The 14624-nt window shown below is 34.4% G+C and overlaps 1 protein-coding gene across 6 annotated transcripts in view; it reads right to left on the bottom strand.

The window, feature by feature from the left end:
- kiaa0586 (KIAA0586 ortholog) overlaps window positions 1–14624 on the bottom strand; it is a 92545-nt gene that overhangs the window by 41575 nt on the left and 36346 nt on the right. For all 6 annotated transcript variants that reach the window (XM_076107326.1, XM_076107327.1, XM_076107322.1 and 3 more), the window contains 7 exons: window positions 14533–14624; window positions 14315–14439; window positions 12995–13173; window positions 12781–12919; window positions 11866–12025; window positions 11552–11778; window positions 11340–11389 (listed from right to left, as the gene is read on the bottom strand). The exon at window positions 14533–14624 is cut by the window's right edge. In XM_076107326.1, the coding sequence (XP_075963441.1) occupies window positions 11340–11389; window positions 11552–11778; window positions 11866–12025; window positions 12781–12919; window positions 12995–13173; window positions 14315–14439; window positions 14533–14624 (972 nt within the window). The remainder of the gene's footprint in view (window positions 1–11339; window positions 11390–11551; window positions 11779–11865; window positions 12026–12780; window positions 12920–12994; window positions 13174–14314; window positions 14440–14532) is intronic.

Raw genomic sequence — 14624 nt, 5'->3', positions numbered from 1 at the left:
TACTACAACTGTAGTATTACTACTACAACTGTAGTATAGCCACTACAACTGTACTATAGCTACTACAACTGTACTATAGCTACTACAACTGTAGTATAGCCACTACAACTGTACTATAGCTACTACAACTGTACTATTACTACTACAACTATACTATTACTACTACAACTGTACTATTACTACTACAACTGTACCATTACTACTATTACTACTACAACTGTACTATAGCTACTATATCTGTACTATAGCTACTACAACTGTACTATAGCTACTACAACTGTACTATAGCTACTACAACTGTACTATAGCTACTACAACTGTAGTATTACTACTACAACTGTAGTATTACTACTACAACTGTATCATTACTACTACAACTGTAGTATTACTACTACAACTGTATTATAGCTACTACAACTGTACTATTGCTACAACTGTACTATAGCTACTACAACTGTAGTATTACTACAACTGTACTATTACTATTACAACTGTACTATTACTATAGTAGTATTGCTACTATAACTAGTATTACTGCTACTATAACTAGTATTACAACTACAACAGTACTATTACTACTACAACTGTACTATTACTACTACAACTATACTATTACAACTGTACTATTACTACTACAACTGTACTATTACTACTATAACTTTAGTATTGCTACTATTGCTACTACAACTGTACTATAGCTACTATAACTGTACTATTACTACTAGAACTGTAGTATAGCTACTACAACTGAACTATAGCTACTATAACTGTACTATTACTACTATAACTGTACTATTACTACTACAACTGTACTATAACTACTACAACTGTACTATAACTACTACAACTGTACTATAGCTACTACAACTGTACTATAGCTACTACAACTGTACTATAGCTACTATAACTGTACTATTGCTACTACAACTGTACTATTACTACTACAACTGTACTATTACTACTACAACTATACTATTACTACTACAACTATACTATTACTACTACAACTGTACTATTACTACTACAACTGTACTATTACTACTACAACTGTAGTATTACTACTATAACTGTACTATAGCTACTATAACTGTACTATTACTACTATAACTGTAGTATAGCCACTACAACTGTACTATAGCTACTACAACTGTACTATTACTACTACAACTATACTATTACTACTACAACTGTACTATTAATACTACAACTGTACCATTACTACTATTACTACTACAACTGTAGTATTGCTACTATAACTGTACTATAGCTACTATATCTGTAATATTACTACTACAACTGTACTATAGCTACTACAACTGTACTATAGCTACTACAACTATACTATTACTATTACAACTGTACCATTACTACTATTACTACTACAACTGTAGTATTACTACTACAACTGTACCATTACTACTACAACTGTAGTATTACTACTACAACTGTAGTATAGCCACTACAACTGTACTATAGCTACTACAACTGTACTATAGCTACTACAACTGTAGTATAGCCACTACAACTGCACTATAGCTACTACAACTGTAGTATTACTACTACAACTGTACCATTACTACTACAACTGTAGTATTACTACTATTACTACTACAACTGTAGTATAGCTACTATAACTGTATTTTAGCTACTACAACTGTACCATTACTACTATTACTACTACAACTGTAGTATTACTACTATTACAACTGTACTATAGCTACTACAACTGTACTATAGCTACTACAACTGTAGTATTACTACTACAACTGTACCATTACTACTACAACTGTAGTATTACTACTATTACAACTGTACTATAGCTACTACAACTGTACTATAGCTACTACAACTGTACTATAGCTACTACAACTGTACTATAGCTACTACAACTGTAGTATAGCCACTACAACTGTACTATAGCTACTACAACTGTAGTATTACTACTACAACTGTACCATTACTACTACAACTGTAGTATTACTACTATTACTACTACAACTGTATTATAGCTACTACAACTGTACTATTGCTACAACTGTACTATAGCTACTACAACTGTAGTATTACTACAACTGTACTATTACTATTACAACTGTACTATTACTATAGTAGTATTGCTACTATAACTAGTATTACTGCTACTATAACTAGTATTACAACTACAACTGTACTATTACTACTACAACTGTACTATTACTACTACAACTATACTATTACAACTGTACTATTACTACTACAACTGTACTATTACTACTACAACTGTACTATTACTACTATAACTCTAGTATTGCTACTATTGCTACTACAACTGTACTATAGCTACTATAACTGTACTATTACTACTAGAACTGTAGTATAGCTACTACAACTGTACTATAGCTACTATAACTGTACTATTACTACTATAACTGTACTATAGCTACTATAACTGTACTATTACTACTATAACTGTACTATTACTACTATAACTGTACTATAACTACTACAACTGTACTATAGCTACTACAACTGTAGTATAGCTACTACAACTGTACTATTACTACTACAACTGTACTATTACTACTACAACTGTAGTATAGCTACTACAACTAGTATTACTACTACAACTGTACTATTACTATTACTACTACAACTGTAGTATTACTTCTACTACAACTGTAGTATTACTTCTACTACAACTGTAGTATTACTACTATTACTACTACAACTGTACTATTACTACTATTACTACTACAACTGTACTATTACTACTATTACTACTACAACTGTAGTATTACTACTATTACTACTACAACTGTAGTATTACTACTATAACTAGTATTACTGCTACTATAACTAGTATTACTGCTACTATAACTAGTATTACTACTACAACTGTACTATTACTACTACAACTGTACTATTACTACTACAACTATACTATTACTACTACAACTATACTATTACTACTACAACTATACTATTACTACTACAACTGTACTATTACTACTACAACTGTACTATTACTACTACAACTGTACTATTACTACTACAACTGTACTATTACTACTACAACTGTAGTATTACTACTATAACTGTACTATAGCTACTATAACTGTACTATTACTACTATAACTGTAGTATAGCCACTACAACTGTACTATAGCTACTACAACTGTACTATTACTACTACAACAACTGTACTATTACTACTACAACTGTACCATTACTACTATTACTACTACAACTGTAGTATTGCTACTATAACTGTACTATAGCTACTATATCTGTAATATTACTACTACAACTGTACTATTACTACTACAACTGTACTATTACTACTACAACTGTACTATTACTACTACAACTATACTATTACTACTACAACTATACTATTACTACTACAACTATACTATTACTACTACAACTATACTATTACTACTACAACTATACTATTACTACTACAACTGTACTATTACTACTACAACTGTACTATTACTACTACAACTGTAGTATTACTACTATAACTGTAGTATTACTACTATTGCTACTACAACTGTAGTATAGCTACTACAACTGTACTATTGCTACTACAACTGTACTATAGCTACTATAACTGTACTATTACTACTACAACTGTAGTATAGCTACTACAACTGTAGTATTACTACTATAACTGTACTATAGCTACTATAACTGTACTATTACTACTATTACTACTACAACTGTAGTATAGCCACTACAACTGTACTATAGCTACTACAACTGTACTATTACTACTACAACTATACTATTACTACTACAACTGTACTATTACTACTACAACTGTACCATTACTACTATTACTACTACAACTGTAGTATTGCTACTATAACTGTACTATAGCTACTACATCTGTACTATTACTACTACAACTGTACTATAGCTACTACAACTGTACTATAGCTACTACAACTATACTATTACTACTACAACTGTACTATTACTACTACAACTGTACTATTACAACTGTACCATTACTACTATTACTACTACAACTGTAGTATTACTACTATAACTGTACTATAGCTACTACAACTGTACCATTACTACTATTACTACTACAACTGTAGTATTACTATTACAACTGTACTATAGCTACTACAACTGTACTATTACAACTGTACCATTACTACTATTACTACTACAACTGTAGTATTACTACTATAACTGTACTATAGCTACTACAACTGTAGTATTACTACTACAACTGTACCATTACTACTACAACTGTAGTATTACTACTATTACAACTGTAGTATAGCTACTACAACTGTACTATAGCTACTACAACTGTAGTATTACTACTACAACTGTAGTATAGCCACTACAACTGTACTATAGCTACTACAACTGTACTATAGCTACTACAACTGTAGTATAGCCACTACAACTGTACTATAGCCACTACAACTGTACTATAGCTACTACAACTGTACTATTACTACTACAACTATACTATTACTACTACAACTGTACTATTACAACTGTACTATTACTACTACAACTGTACCATTACTACTATTACTACTACAACTGTACTATAGCTACTATATCTGTACTATAGCTACTACAACTGTACTATAGCTACTACAACTGTAGTATTACTACTACAACTGTACCATTACTACTACAACTGTAGTATTACTACTATTGCTACTATAACTGTACTATTACTACTACAACTGTAGTATAGCTACTACAACTAGTATTACTACTACAACTGGACTATTACTACTATTACTACTACAACTGTAGTATTACTATTACAACTGTACTATAGCTACTACAACTGTACTATTACAACTGTACCATTACTATTACTACTACAACTGTAGTATTACTTCTATAACTGTACTATAGCTACTACAACTGTACCATTACTACTATTACTACTACAACTGTAGTATTACTACTATAACTGTACTATAGCTACTACAACTGTAGTATTACTACTACAACTGTACCATTACTACTACAACTGTAGTATTACTACTACAACTGTAGTATTACTACTATTACAACTGTAGTATAGCTACTACAACTGTACTATAGCTAGTACAACTGTAGTATTACTACTACAACTGTAGTATAGCCACTACAACTGTACTATAGCTACTACAACTGTACTATAGCTACTACAACTGTAGTATAGCCACTACAACTGTACTATAGCTACTACAACTGTACTATTACTACTACAACTATACTATTACTACTACAACTGTACTATTACTACTACAACTGTACCATTACTACTATTACTACTACAACTGTACTATAGCTACTATATCTGTACTATAGCTACTACAACTGTACTATAGCTACTACAACTGTAGTATTACTACTACAACTGTACCATTACTACTACAACTGTAGTATTACTACTATTGCTACTATAACTGTACTATTACTACTACAACTGTAGTATAGCTACTACAACTAGTATTACTACTACAACTGTACTATTACTACTATTACTACTACAACTGTACTATTACTACTACAACTGTAGTATTACTATTACAACTGTAGTATTGCTACTATAACTAGTATTACTGCTACTATAACTAGTATTACTGCTACTATAACTAGTATTACTACTATAACTAGTATTACTACTACAACTGTACTATTACTACTACAACTATACTATTACTACTACAACTATACTATTACTACTACAACTGTACTATTACTACTACAAGTGTAGTATTACTACTATAACTGTAGTATTACTACTATTGCTACTACAACTGTTGTATAGCTACTACAACTGTACTATTGCTACTACAACTGTACTATAGCTACTATAACTGTACTATTACTACTACAACTGTAGTATAGCTACTACAACTGTAGTATTACTACTATAACTGTACTATAGCTACTATAACTGTACTATTACTACTATTACTACTACAACTGTAGTATAGCCACTACAACTGTACTATAGCTACTACAACTGTACTATTACTACTACAACTATACTATTACTACTACAACTGTACTATTACTACTACAACTGTACCATTACTACTATTACTACTACAACTGTAGTATTGCTACTATAACTGTACTATAGCTACTATATCTGTAATATTACTACTACAACTGTACTATAGCTACTACAACTGTACTATAGCTACTACAACTATACTATAGCTACTACAACTATACTATTACTACTACAACTGTACTATTACTACTACAACTGTACTATTACAACTGTACCATTACTACTATTACTACTACAACTGTAGTATTACTACTATAACTGTACTATAGCTACTACAACTGTACCATTACTACTATTACTACTACAACTGTAGTATTACTACTATTACAACTGTACTATAGCTACTACAACTGTACTATTACAACTGTACCATTACTACTATTACTACTACAACTGTAGTATTACTACTATAACTGTACTATAGCTACTACAACTGTAGTATTACTACTACAACTGTACCATTACTACTACAACTGTAGTATTACTACTATTACAACTGTAGTATAGCTACTACAACTGTACTATAGCTACTACAACTGTAGTATTACTACTACAACTGTAGTATAGCCACTACAACTGTACTATAGCTACTACAACTGTACTATAGCTACTACAACTGTAGTATAGCCACTACAACTGTACTATAGCTACTACAACTGTACTATTACTACTACAACTATACTATTACTACTACAACTGTACTATTACTACTACAACTGTACCATTACTACTATTACTACTACAACTGTACTATAGCTACTATATCTGTACTATAGCTACTACAACTGTACTATAGATACTACAACTGTAGTATTACTACTACACCTGTAGTATTACTACTACACCTGTAGTATTACTACTACAACTGTACCATTACTACTACAACTGTAGTATTACTACTACAACTGTATTATAGCTACTACAACTGTACTATTGCTACAAATGTACTATAGCTACTACAACTGTAGTATTACTACAACTGTACTATTACTATTACAACTGTACTATTACTATAGTAGTATTGCTACTATAACTAGTATTACTGCTACTATAACTAGTATTACAACTACAACAGTACTATTACTACTACAACTGTACTATTACTACTACAACTATACTATTACAACTGTACTATTACTACTACAACTGTACTATTACTACTACAACTGTACTATTACTACTATAACTTTAGTATTGCTACTATTGCTACTACAACTGTACTATAGCTACTATAACTGTAGTATAGCTACTAGAACTGTACTATAGCTACTACAACTGTACTATAACTACTACAACTGTACTATAGCTACATATAACTGTACTATAGCTACTACAACTGTACTATAGCTACTATAACTGTACTATTGCTACTACAACTGTACTATTGCTACTACAACTGTACTATTACTACTACAACTATACTATTACTACTACAACTATACTATTACTACTACAACTGTACTATTACTACTACAACTGTACTATTACTACTACAACTGTAGTATTACTACTATAACTGTACTATAGCTACTATAACTGTACTATTACTACTATAACTGTAGTATAGCCACTACAACTGTACTATAGCTACTACAACTATACTATTACTACTACAACTGTACTATTAATACTACAACTGTACCATTACTACTATTACTACTACAACTGTAGTATTGCTACTATAACTGTACTATAGCTACTATATCTGTAATATTACTACTACAACTGTACTATAGCTACTACAACTGTACTATAGCTACTACAACTATACTATTACTATTACAACTGTACCATTACTACTATTACTACTACAACTGTAGTATTACTACTATAACTGTACTATAGCTACTACAACTGTACCATTACTACTATTACTACTACAACTGTAGTATTACTACTATTACTACTACAACTGTAGTATTACTACTATTACAACTGTACTATAGCTACTACAACTGTACTATTACAACTGTACCATTACTACTATTACTACTACAACTGTAGTATTACTACTATAACTGTACTATAGCTACTACAACTGTAGTATTACTACTACAACTGTACCATTACTACTACAACTGTAGTATTACTACTATTACAACTGTAGTATAGCTACTACAACTGTACTATAGCTACTACAACTGTAGTATTACTACTACAACTGTAGTATAGCCACTACAACTGTACTATAGCTACTACAACTGTACTATAGCTACTACAACTGTAGTATAGCCACTACAACTGTACTATAGCTACTACAACTGTACTATTACTACTACAACTATACTATTACTACTACAACTGTACTATTACTACTACAACTGTACCATTACTACTATTACTACTACAACTGTAGTATTACTACTATTGTTACTACAACTGTACTATAGCTACTATATCTGTACTATAGCTACTACAACTGTAGTATTACTACTACAACTGTACCATTACTACTACAACTGTACTATAGCTACTACAACTGTAGTATTACTACTACAACTGTACCATTACTACTACAACTGTAGTATTACTACTATTGCTACTATAACTGTACTATTACTACTACAACTGTAGTATAGCTACTACAACTAGTATTACTACTACAACTGTACTATTACTATTACTACTACAACTGTAGTATTACTTCTACTACAACTGTAGTATTACTACTATTACTACTACAACTGTAGTATTACTACTACTACTACAACTGTAGTATTGCTACTATAACTAGTATTACTGCTACTATAACTAGTATTACTGCTACTATAACTAGTATTACTACTACAACTGTACTATTACTACTACAACTGTACTATTACTACTACAACTGTACTATTACTACTACAACTATACTATTACTACTACAACTATACTATTACTACTACAACTATACTATTACTACTACAACTATACTATTACTACTACAACTGTACTATTACTACTACAACTGTACTATTACTACTACAACTGTAGTATTACTACTATAACTGTAGTATTACTACTATTGCTACTACAACTGTAGTATAGCTACTACAACTGTACTATTGCTACTACAACTGTACTATAGCTACTATAACTGTACTATTACTACTACAACTGTAGTATAGCTACTACAACTGTAGTATTACTACTATAACTGTACTATAGCTACTATAACTGTACTATTACTACTATTACTACTACAACTGTAGTATAGCCACTACAACTGTACTATAGCTACTACAACTGTACTATTACTACTACAACTATACTATTACTACTACAACTATACTATTACTACTACAACTGTACCATTACTACTATTACTACTACAACTGTAGTATTGCTACTATAACTGTACTATAGCTACTATATCTGTAATATTACTACTACAACTGTACTATAGCTACTACAACTGTACTATAGCTACTACAACTATACTATTACTACTACAACTGTACTATTACTACTACAACTGTACTATTACAACTGTACCATTACTACTATTACTACTACAACTGTAGTATTACTACTATAACTGTACTATAGCTACTACAACTGTACCATTACTACTATTACTACTACAACTGTAGTATTACTACTATTACAACTGTACTATAGCTACTACAACTGTACTATTACAACTGTACCATTACTACTATTACTACTACAACTGTAGTATTACTACTATTACAACTGTACTATAGCTACTACAACTGTACTATAGCTACTACAACTGTAGTATAGCCACTACAACTGTACTATAGCTACTACAACTGTACTATTACTACTACAACTATACTATTACTACTACAACTGTACTATTACTACTACAACTGTACCATTACTACTATTACTACTACAACTGTAGTATTACTACTATTGTTACTACAACTGTACTATAGCTACTATATCTGTACTATAGCTACTACAACTGTACTATAGCTACTACAACTGTAGTATTACTACTACAACTGTACCATTACTACTACAACTGTAGTATTACTACTATTACTACTACAACTGTAGTATTACTACTATAACTGTACTATAGCTACTACAACTGTAGTATTACTACTACAACTGTACCATTACTACTACAACTGTACTATTACTACTACAACTGTACTATAGCTACTACAACTGTACTATAGCTACTACAACTGTAGTATAGCCACTACAACTGTACTATAGCTACTACAACTGTACTATTACTACTACAACTATACTATTACTACTACAACTGTACTATTACTACTACAACTGTACCATTACTACTATTACTACTACAACTGTAGTATTACTACTATTGTTACTACAACTGTACTATAGCTACTATATCTATACTATAGCTACTACAACTGCACTATAGCTACTACAACTGTAGTATTACTACTACAACTGTACCATTACTACTACAACTGTAGTATTACTACTATTACTACTACAACTGTAGTATTACTACTATTACAACTGTACTATAGCTACTACAACTGTACTATTACAACTGTACCATTACTACTATTACTACTACAACTGTAGTATTACTACTATAACTGTACTGTAGCTACTACAACTGTAGTATTACTACTACAACTGTACCATTACTACTACAACTGTAGTATTACTACTATTACAACTGTAGTATAGCTACTACAACTGTACTATAGCTACTACAACTGTAGTATAGCCACTACAACTGTAGTATAGCCACTACAACTGTACTATAGCTACTACAACTGTACTATTACTACTACAACTATACTATTACTACTACAACTGTACTATTACTACTACAACTGTACTATAGCTACTATATCTGTACTATAGCTACTATATCTGTACTATAGCTACTACAACTGTACTATAGCTACTACAACTGTACTATAGCTACTACAACTGTAGTATTACTACTACAACTGTACCATTACTACTACAACTGTAGTATTACTACATTACTACTACAACTGTAGTATAGCTACTACAACTGTACTATAGCTACTACAACTGTACTATTACTACTACAACTGTACTATTACTACTACAACTGTACTATTACTACTACAACTGTACTATTATTACTATTACTACTACAACTGTACTATTACTACTACAACTGTACTATTACTACTACAACTGTAGTATTACTACTACTACTACAACTGTAGTATTGCTACTATAACTAGTATTACTGCTACTATAACTAGTATTACTACTACAACTGTACTATTACTACTACAACTGTAGTATTGCTACTACAACTGTAGTATTACTACTACTATAACTGTAGTATTACTGTCATTAGAAACATGTTCCTCACCATGTCATGAAGCTCCTGAAGAGAACTGGAGAAACTGGAGACAGGCTCCTCTGAGACAGAGAGAGAGACAGAAAAATATTTGAGTGAATTCTTTGTTGAAAGTTTTTCGGACTCTTTTAAATGTTGAGAACAGAGAGAATTGTGGAGTGATGATGAAGATGGAGATGATGAAGCTGTGATAATGATGAAGAAGATGGTGATGATGAAGATACCTGTCATGGCCGCCAGCTGGTTGACACTGAGGAGCAGTTCTCCCTCTGAGATGTGTTTCAGCGCTGCTTCAGTCTCTGCTGTCACTGTGCTGCTGGACTCCTCTGAGGAGCTGGAGGGGGACTCTGGTCTGGGACCAGGAGGAGGAGATGGGGAGGGAGCAGGGGGACTGGAGGAGGGAGGAAGAGGGGAGGAGACAAGAGGATCCTCCTCTGCTACTGACATCACCCTGCAGGAGGACAGAGAGACTCATGTTTATATGTCCTACATCTCCAACAATGCACTTGGACACTATCCTTTCAGTATGTGTACATACAGCAGCTGTGAGCGTGTATCCAGGTGTTCCTCAGGTCTCTCCTCGTCCAATGGCAGTTCAACGTCTCCCCAGGTCAGAGGGGGAGGGGCTTGATGGACAGCAGGAGGAATTCCTGCAGAGGGGGCAGGCTCTGGGCTGGAGGTGGGCGTGGCTTCAGGCTCTGAGGTCAGAGAGAGACAACGCATCATCGAACCATCATCATCAGCTACAATAAAAGTACAGGTACACAAGTACAGCTACAGATGTACAGGTGCACAAGTACAGGTGCACAAGTACAGCTACAGATGTACAGGTACACAGGTACACTAGGACAGGTACACAAGTACAGCTACAGATGTACAGGTGCACAAGTACAGGTGCACAAGTACAGCTACACTAGTACAGGTGCACAAGTACAGCTACAGATGTACAGGTCACAGGTACACAAGTACAGGTGCACAAGTACAGCTACAGATGTACAGGTACACAAGTACACTAGGACAGGTACACAAGTACAGCTACACTAGTACAGCTACAGGTGCACAAGTACAGCTACAGATATACTGGTACACTAGTACAGCTACAGATGTGCAGGTACATTAGTACAGATGTACAAGTACACTAGTACAGGTACCCAAGAACAGGTACAGATTTAAATGTACACAAGTACAGGTATACTAGTAGAGCTAAGTCATGTGACCGTGGTGGAGTTCCATTATAAGCTAACGTTAGCTTTTTACTTTCCACTTCAAAAATCATAAAAGTGGAGTTCAATAGTGAAGATTATCTGGATGAACAAAACCGGGAAGAATCAAAAACGAGATTATTTCATGTAATAATCCAGAATTACATGGAGGAATCTGATTGGCTCTTTGTGGAGGAACCAGTGATGATGACTTCCTGTTGGACTACAGAAACACTGCTGCTGTGTCTGACCTGGAGATGTGATTGGTCGAGGAGACTCGTCATTCAGCAGGCTGGTTGGTTCAGACGGAGGGGGCGTGGCCAGGGACGGAGTCTCTCTGCTGGGCAGAGGCGTCGGAAATGGTGTAGGAACCAGTGGTACCAGTTTGTCCTGGAACAGAATCGGCAGCAGGATTCAGTTTGTGTTAAGAACACAAAGACACACTGAAGACTGAAAATTCTGTACCTCATCAAGGGATCCCGGTCCTGGTTCTGCTGGCTCCAGTCTTGGTTCTAGTCCTGATTCCAGTGAGTCCCTCTGTCCCAGCAGCAGTGCGACTTGCTCTGTCAGAACCTCACCAACCAGCTGCCGGATCAGAGCCGAGTCCACAAAGAGCTGCAAACCTCCACCTCCTACTGCCTCCACTGAACACACAGCAACAATACCGTCAGAACTCACAAAAACAACACCGTCAGAACCCACAACAACACTGTCAGAACTCACAACACTGTCAGAACCCAGAACAATACCAAAAACACCGTCAGATCACACAACACCGTCAGAACAAACAACAATACCAACACCACCATCAGATCAGACAACAACACCACCGTCAGAATTCACAACAACACTGTCAGAACTCACAACAACACTGTCACAAGCCACAACAACAATACCAACACCGTCAGAACTCACAACAACACCATCAGAACAAACAACAACACCACCAGATAACACAACAACAACACCGTCAGAACCCACAACACCGTCAGATCACACAACAAAGACGACAACACCGTCAGAACTCACAACACTGTCAGAAGTCAGAACTCACAACACTGTCAGAATTCACAACAACTACACTGTCAGAATTCACAACAACAACACTGTCAGATCACACAACAAAACCGTCAGAACACACAACACCATCAGATCACACAACACTGTCTGAAAACACAACAACACTGTCAGAACACACAACAACACCTTCAGAACACACAACAATAACAACACCACCACCATCAGAACACACAACAACACCGTCAGAACACACAACAATAACAAGACCACCATCAGAACACACAACAACACCGTCAGAACACACAACAACACCATCAGTCCAGGGTCCTGTACTATGAAGAGTTTATCTCCTGGTTATCTGGTTTCACTCTAACAATCAGATCCTCTAAACTATGAAGCTGCTCATCAATTAATCAACCAGTTTATTAATCTGGTTGTGAGAGGTTCACATAAAAGGGGCGGGGTTTACAGCATCTGACCAATCACAAACATGGAAAAGTCTGCTGTCAGCAGAGCGGAGCCTTTTACAAATACAGAGAAAACTAAAATATCAGAGAAATATGATATTATGCTGCTTTATATTACATTATGTTTTTATCTGTTTTACTTTTCATGAATAAAAATATTTCCACCTTAAATTAGTGCAGAAGTGACAGTATGGTCTATTGTTACATCACTAAATTCCAAATACTAGACTGTCAGACCAATGAGAGACCACCAAAAGGAGAACTCTGCTCTGATTGGTCCGTCAGCCTGTCGGCTCACCGATGTCTGAGGTGGCGCTCTGCTCTTCGGACTCTGATCGGTCAGTAGAGTCGTTCTGGGCGGGGTCAGAGGGAAGGGGGCAGTACATCTCAGAGATCATCCGGGACATCAGCTGTTGCTCCACCCTGGACACAACAAGGACCAGACCAGTTCAGACCAGTCCAGACCAGTTCAGACCCGTTCAGATCGGTTAAGACCGGTGCACACTGGTTCCTCACCATTCTACCAGCCGGTTCTCGAGGACGACTCTCTGCAAGTTGAGGTCCAGGACAGAGCCCTGATCCTGGGGGGGGAGGGAAGATCTGGTCTG

The sequence above is a fragment of the Anarhichas minor genome, unplaced genomic scaffold, assembly GCF_050575085.1.
Source record: "Anarhichas minor isolate MPS153535 unplaced genomic scaffold, ASM5057508v1 ptg000038l, whole genome shotgun sequence".
NCBI lineage: Eukaryota > Metazoa > Chordata > Actinopteri > Perciformes > Anarhichadidae > Anarhichas > Anarhichas minor.
Note: the sequence above shows the minus strand (reverse complement) of the source record. Positions and strands in the feature narration are given on the sequence as shown.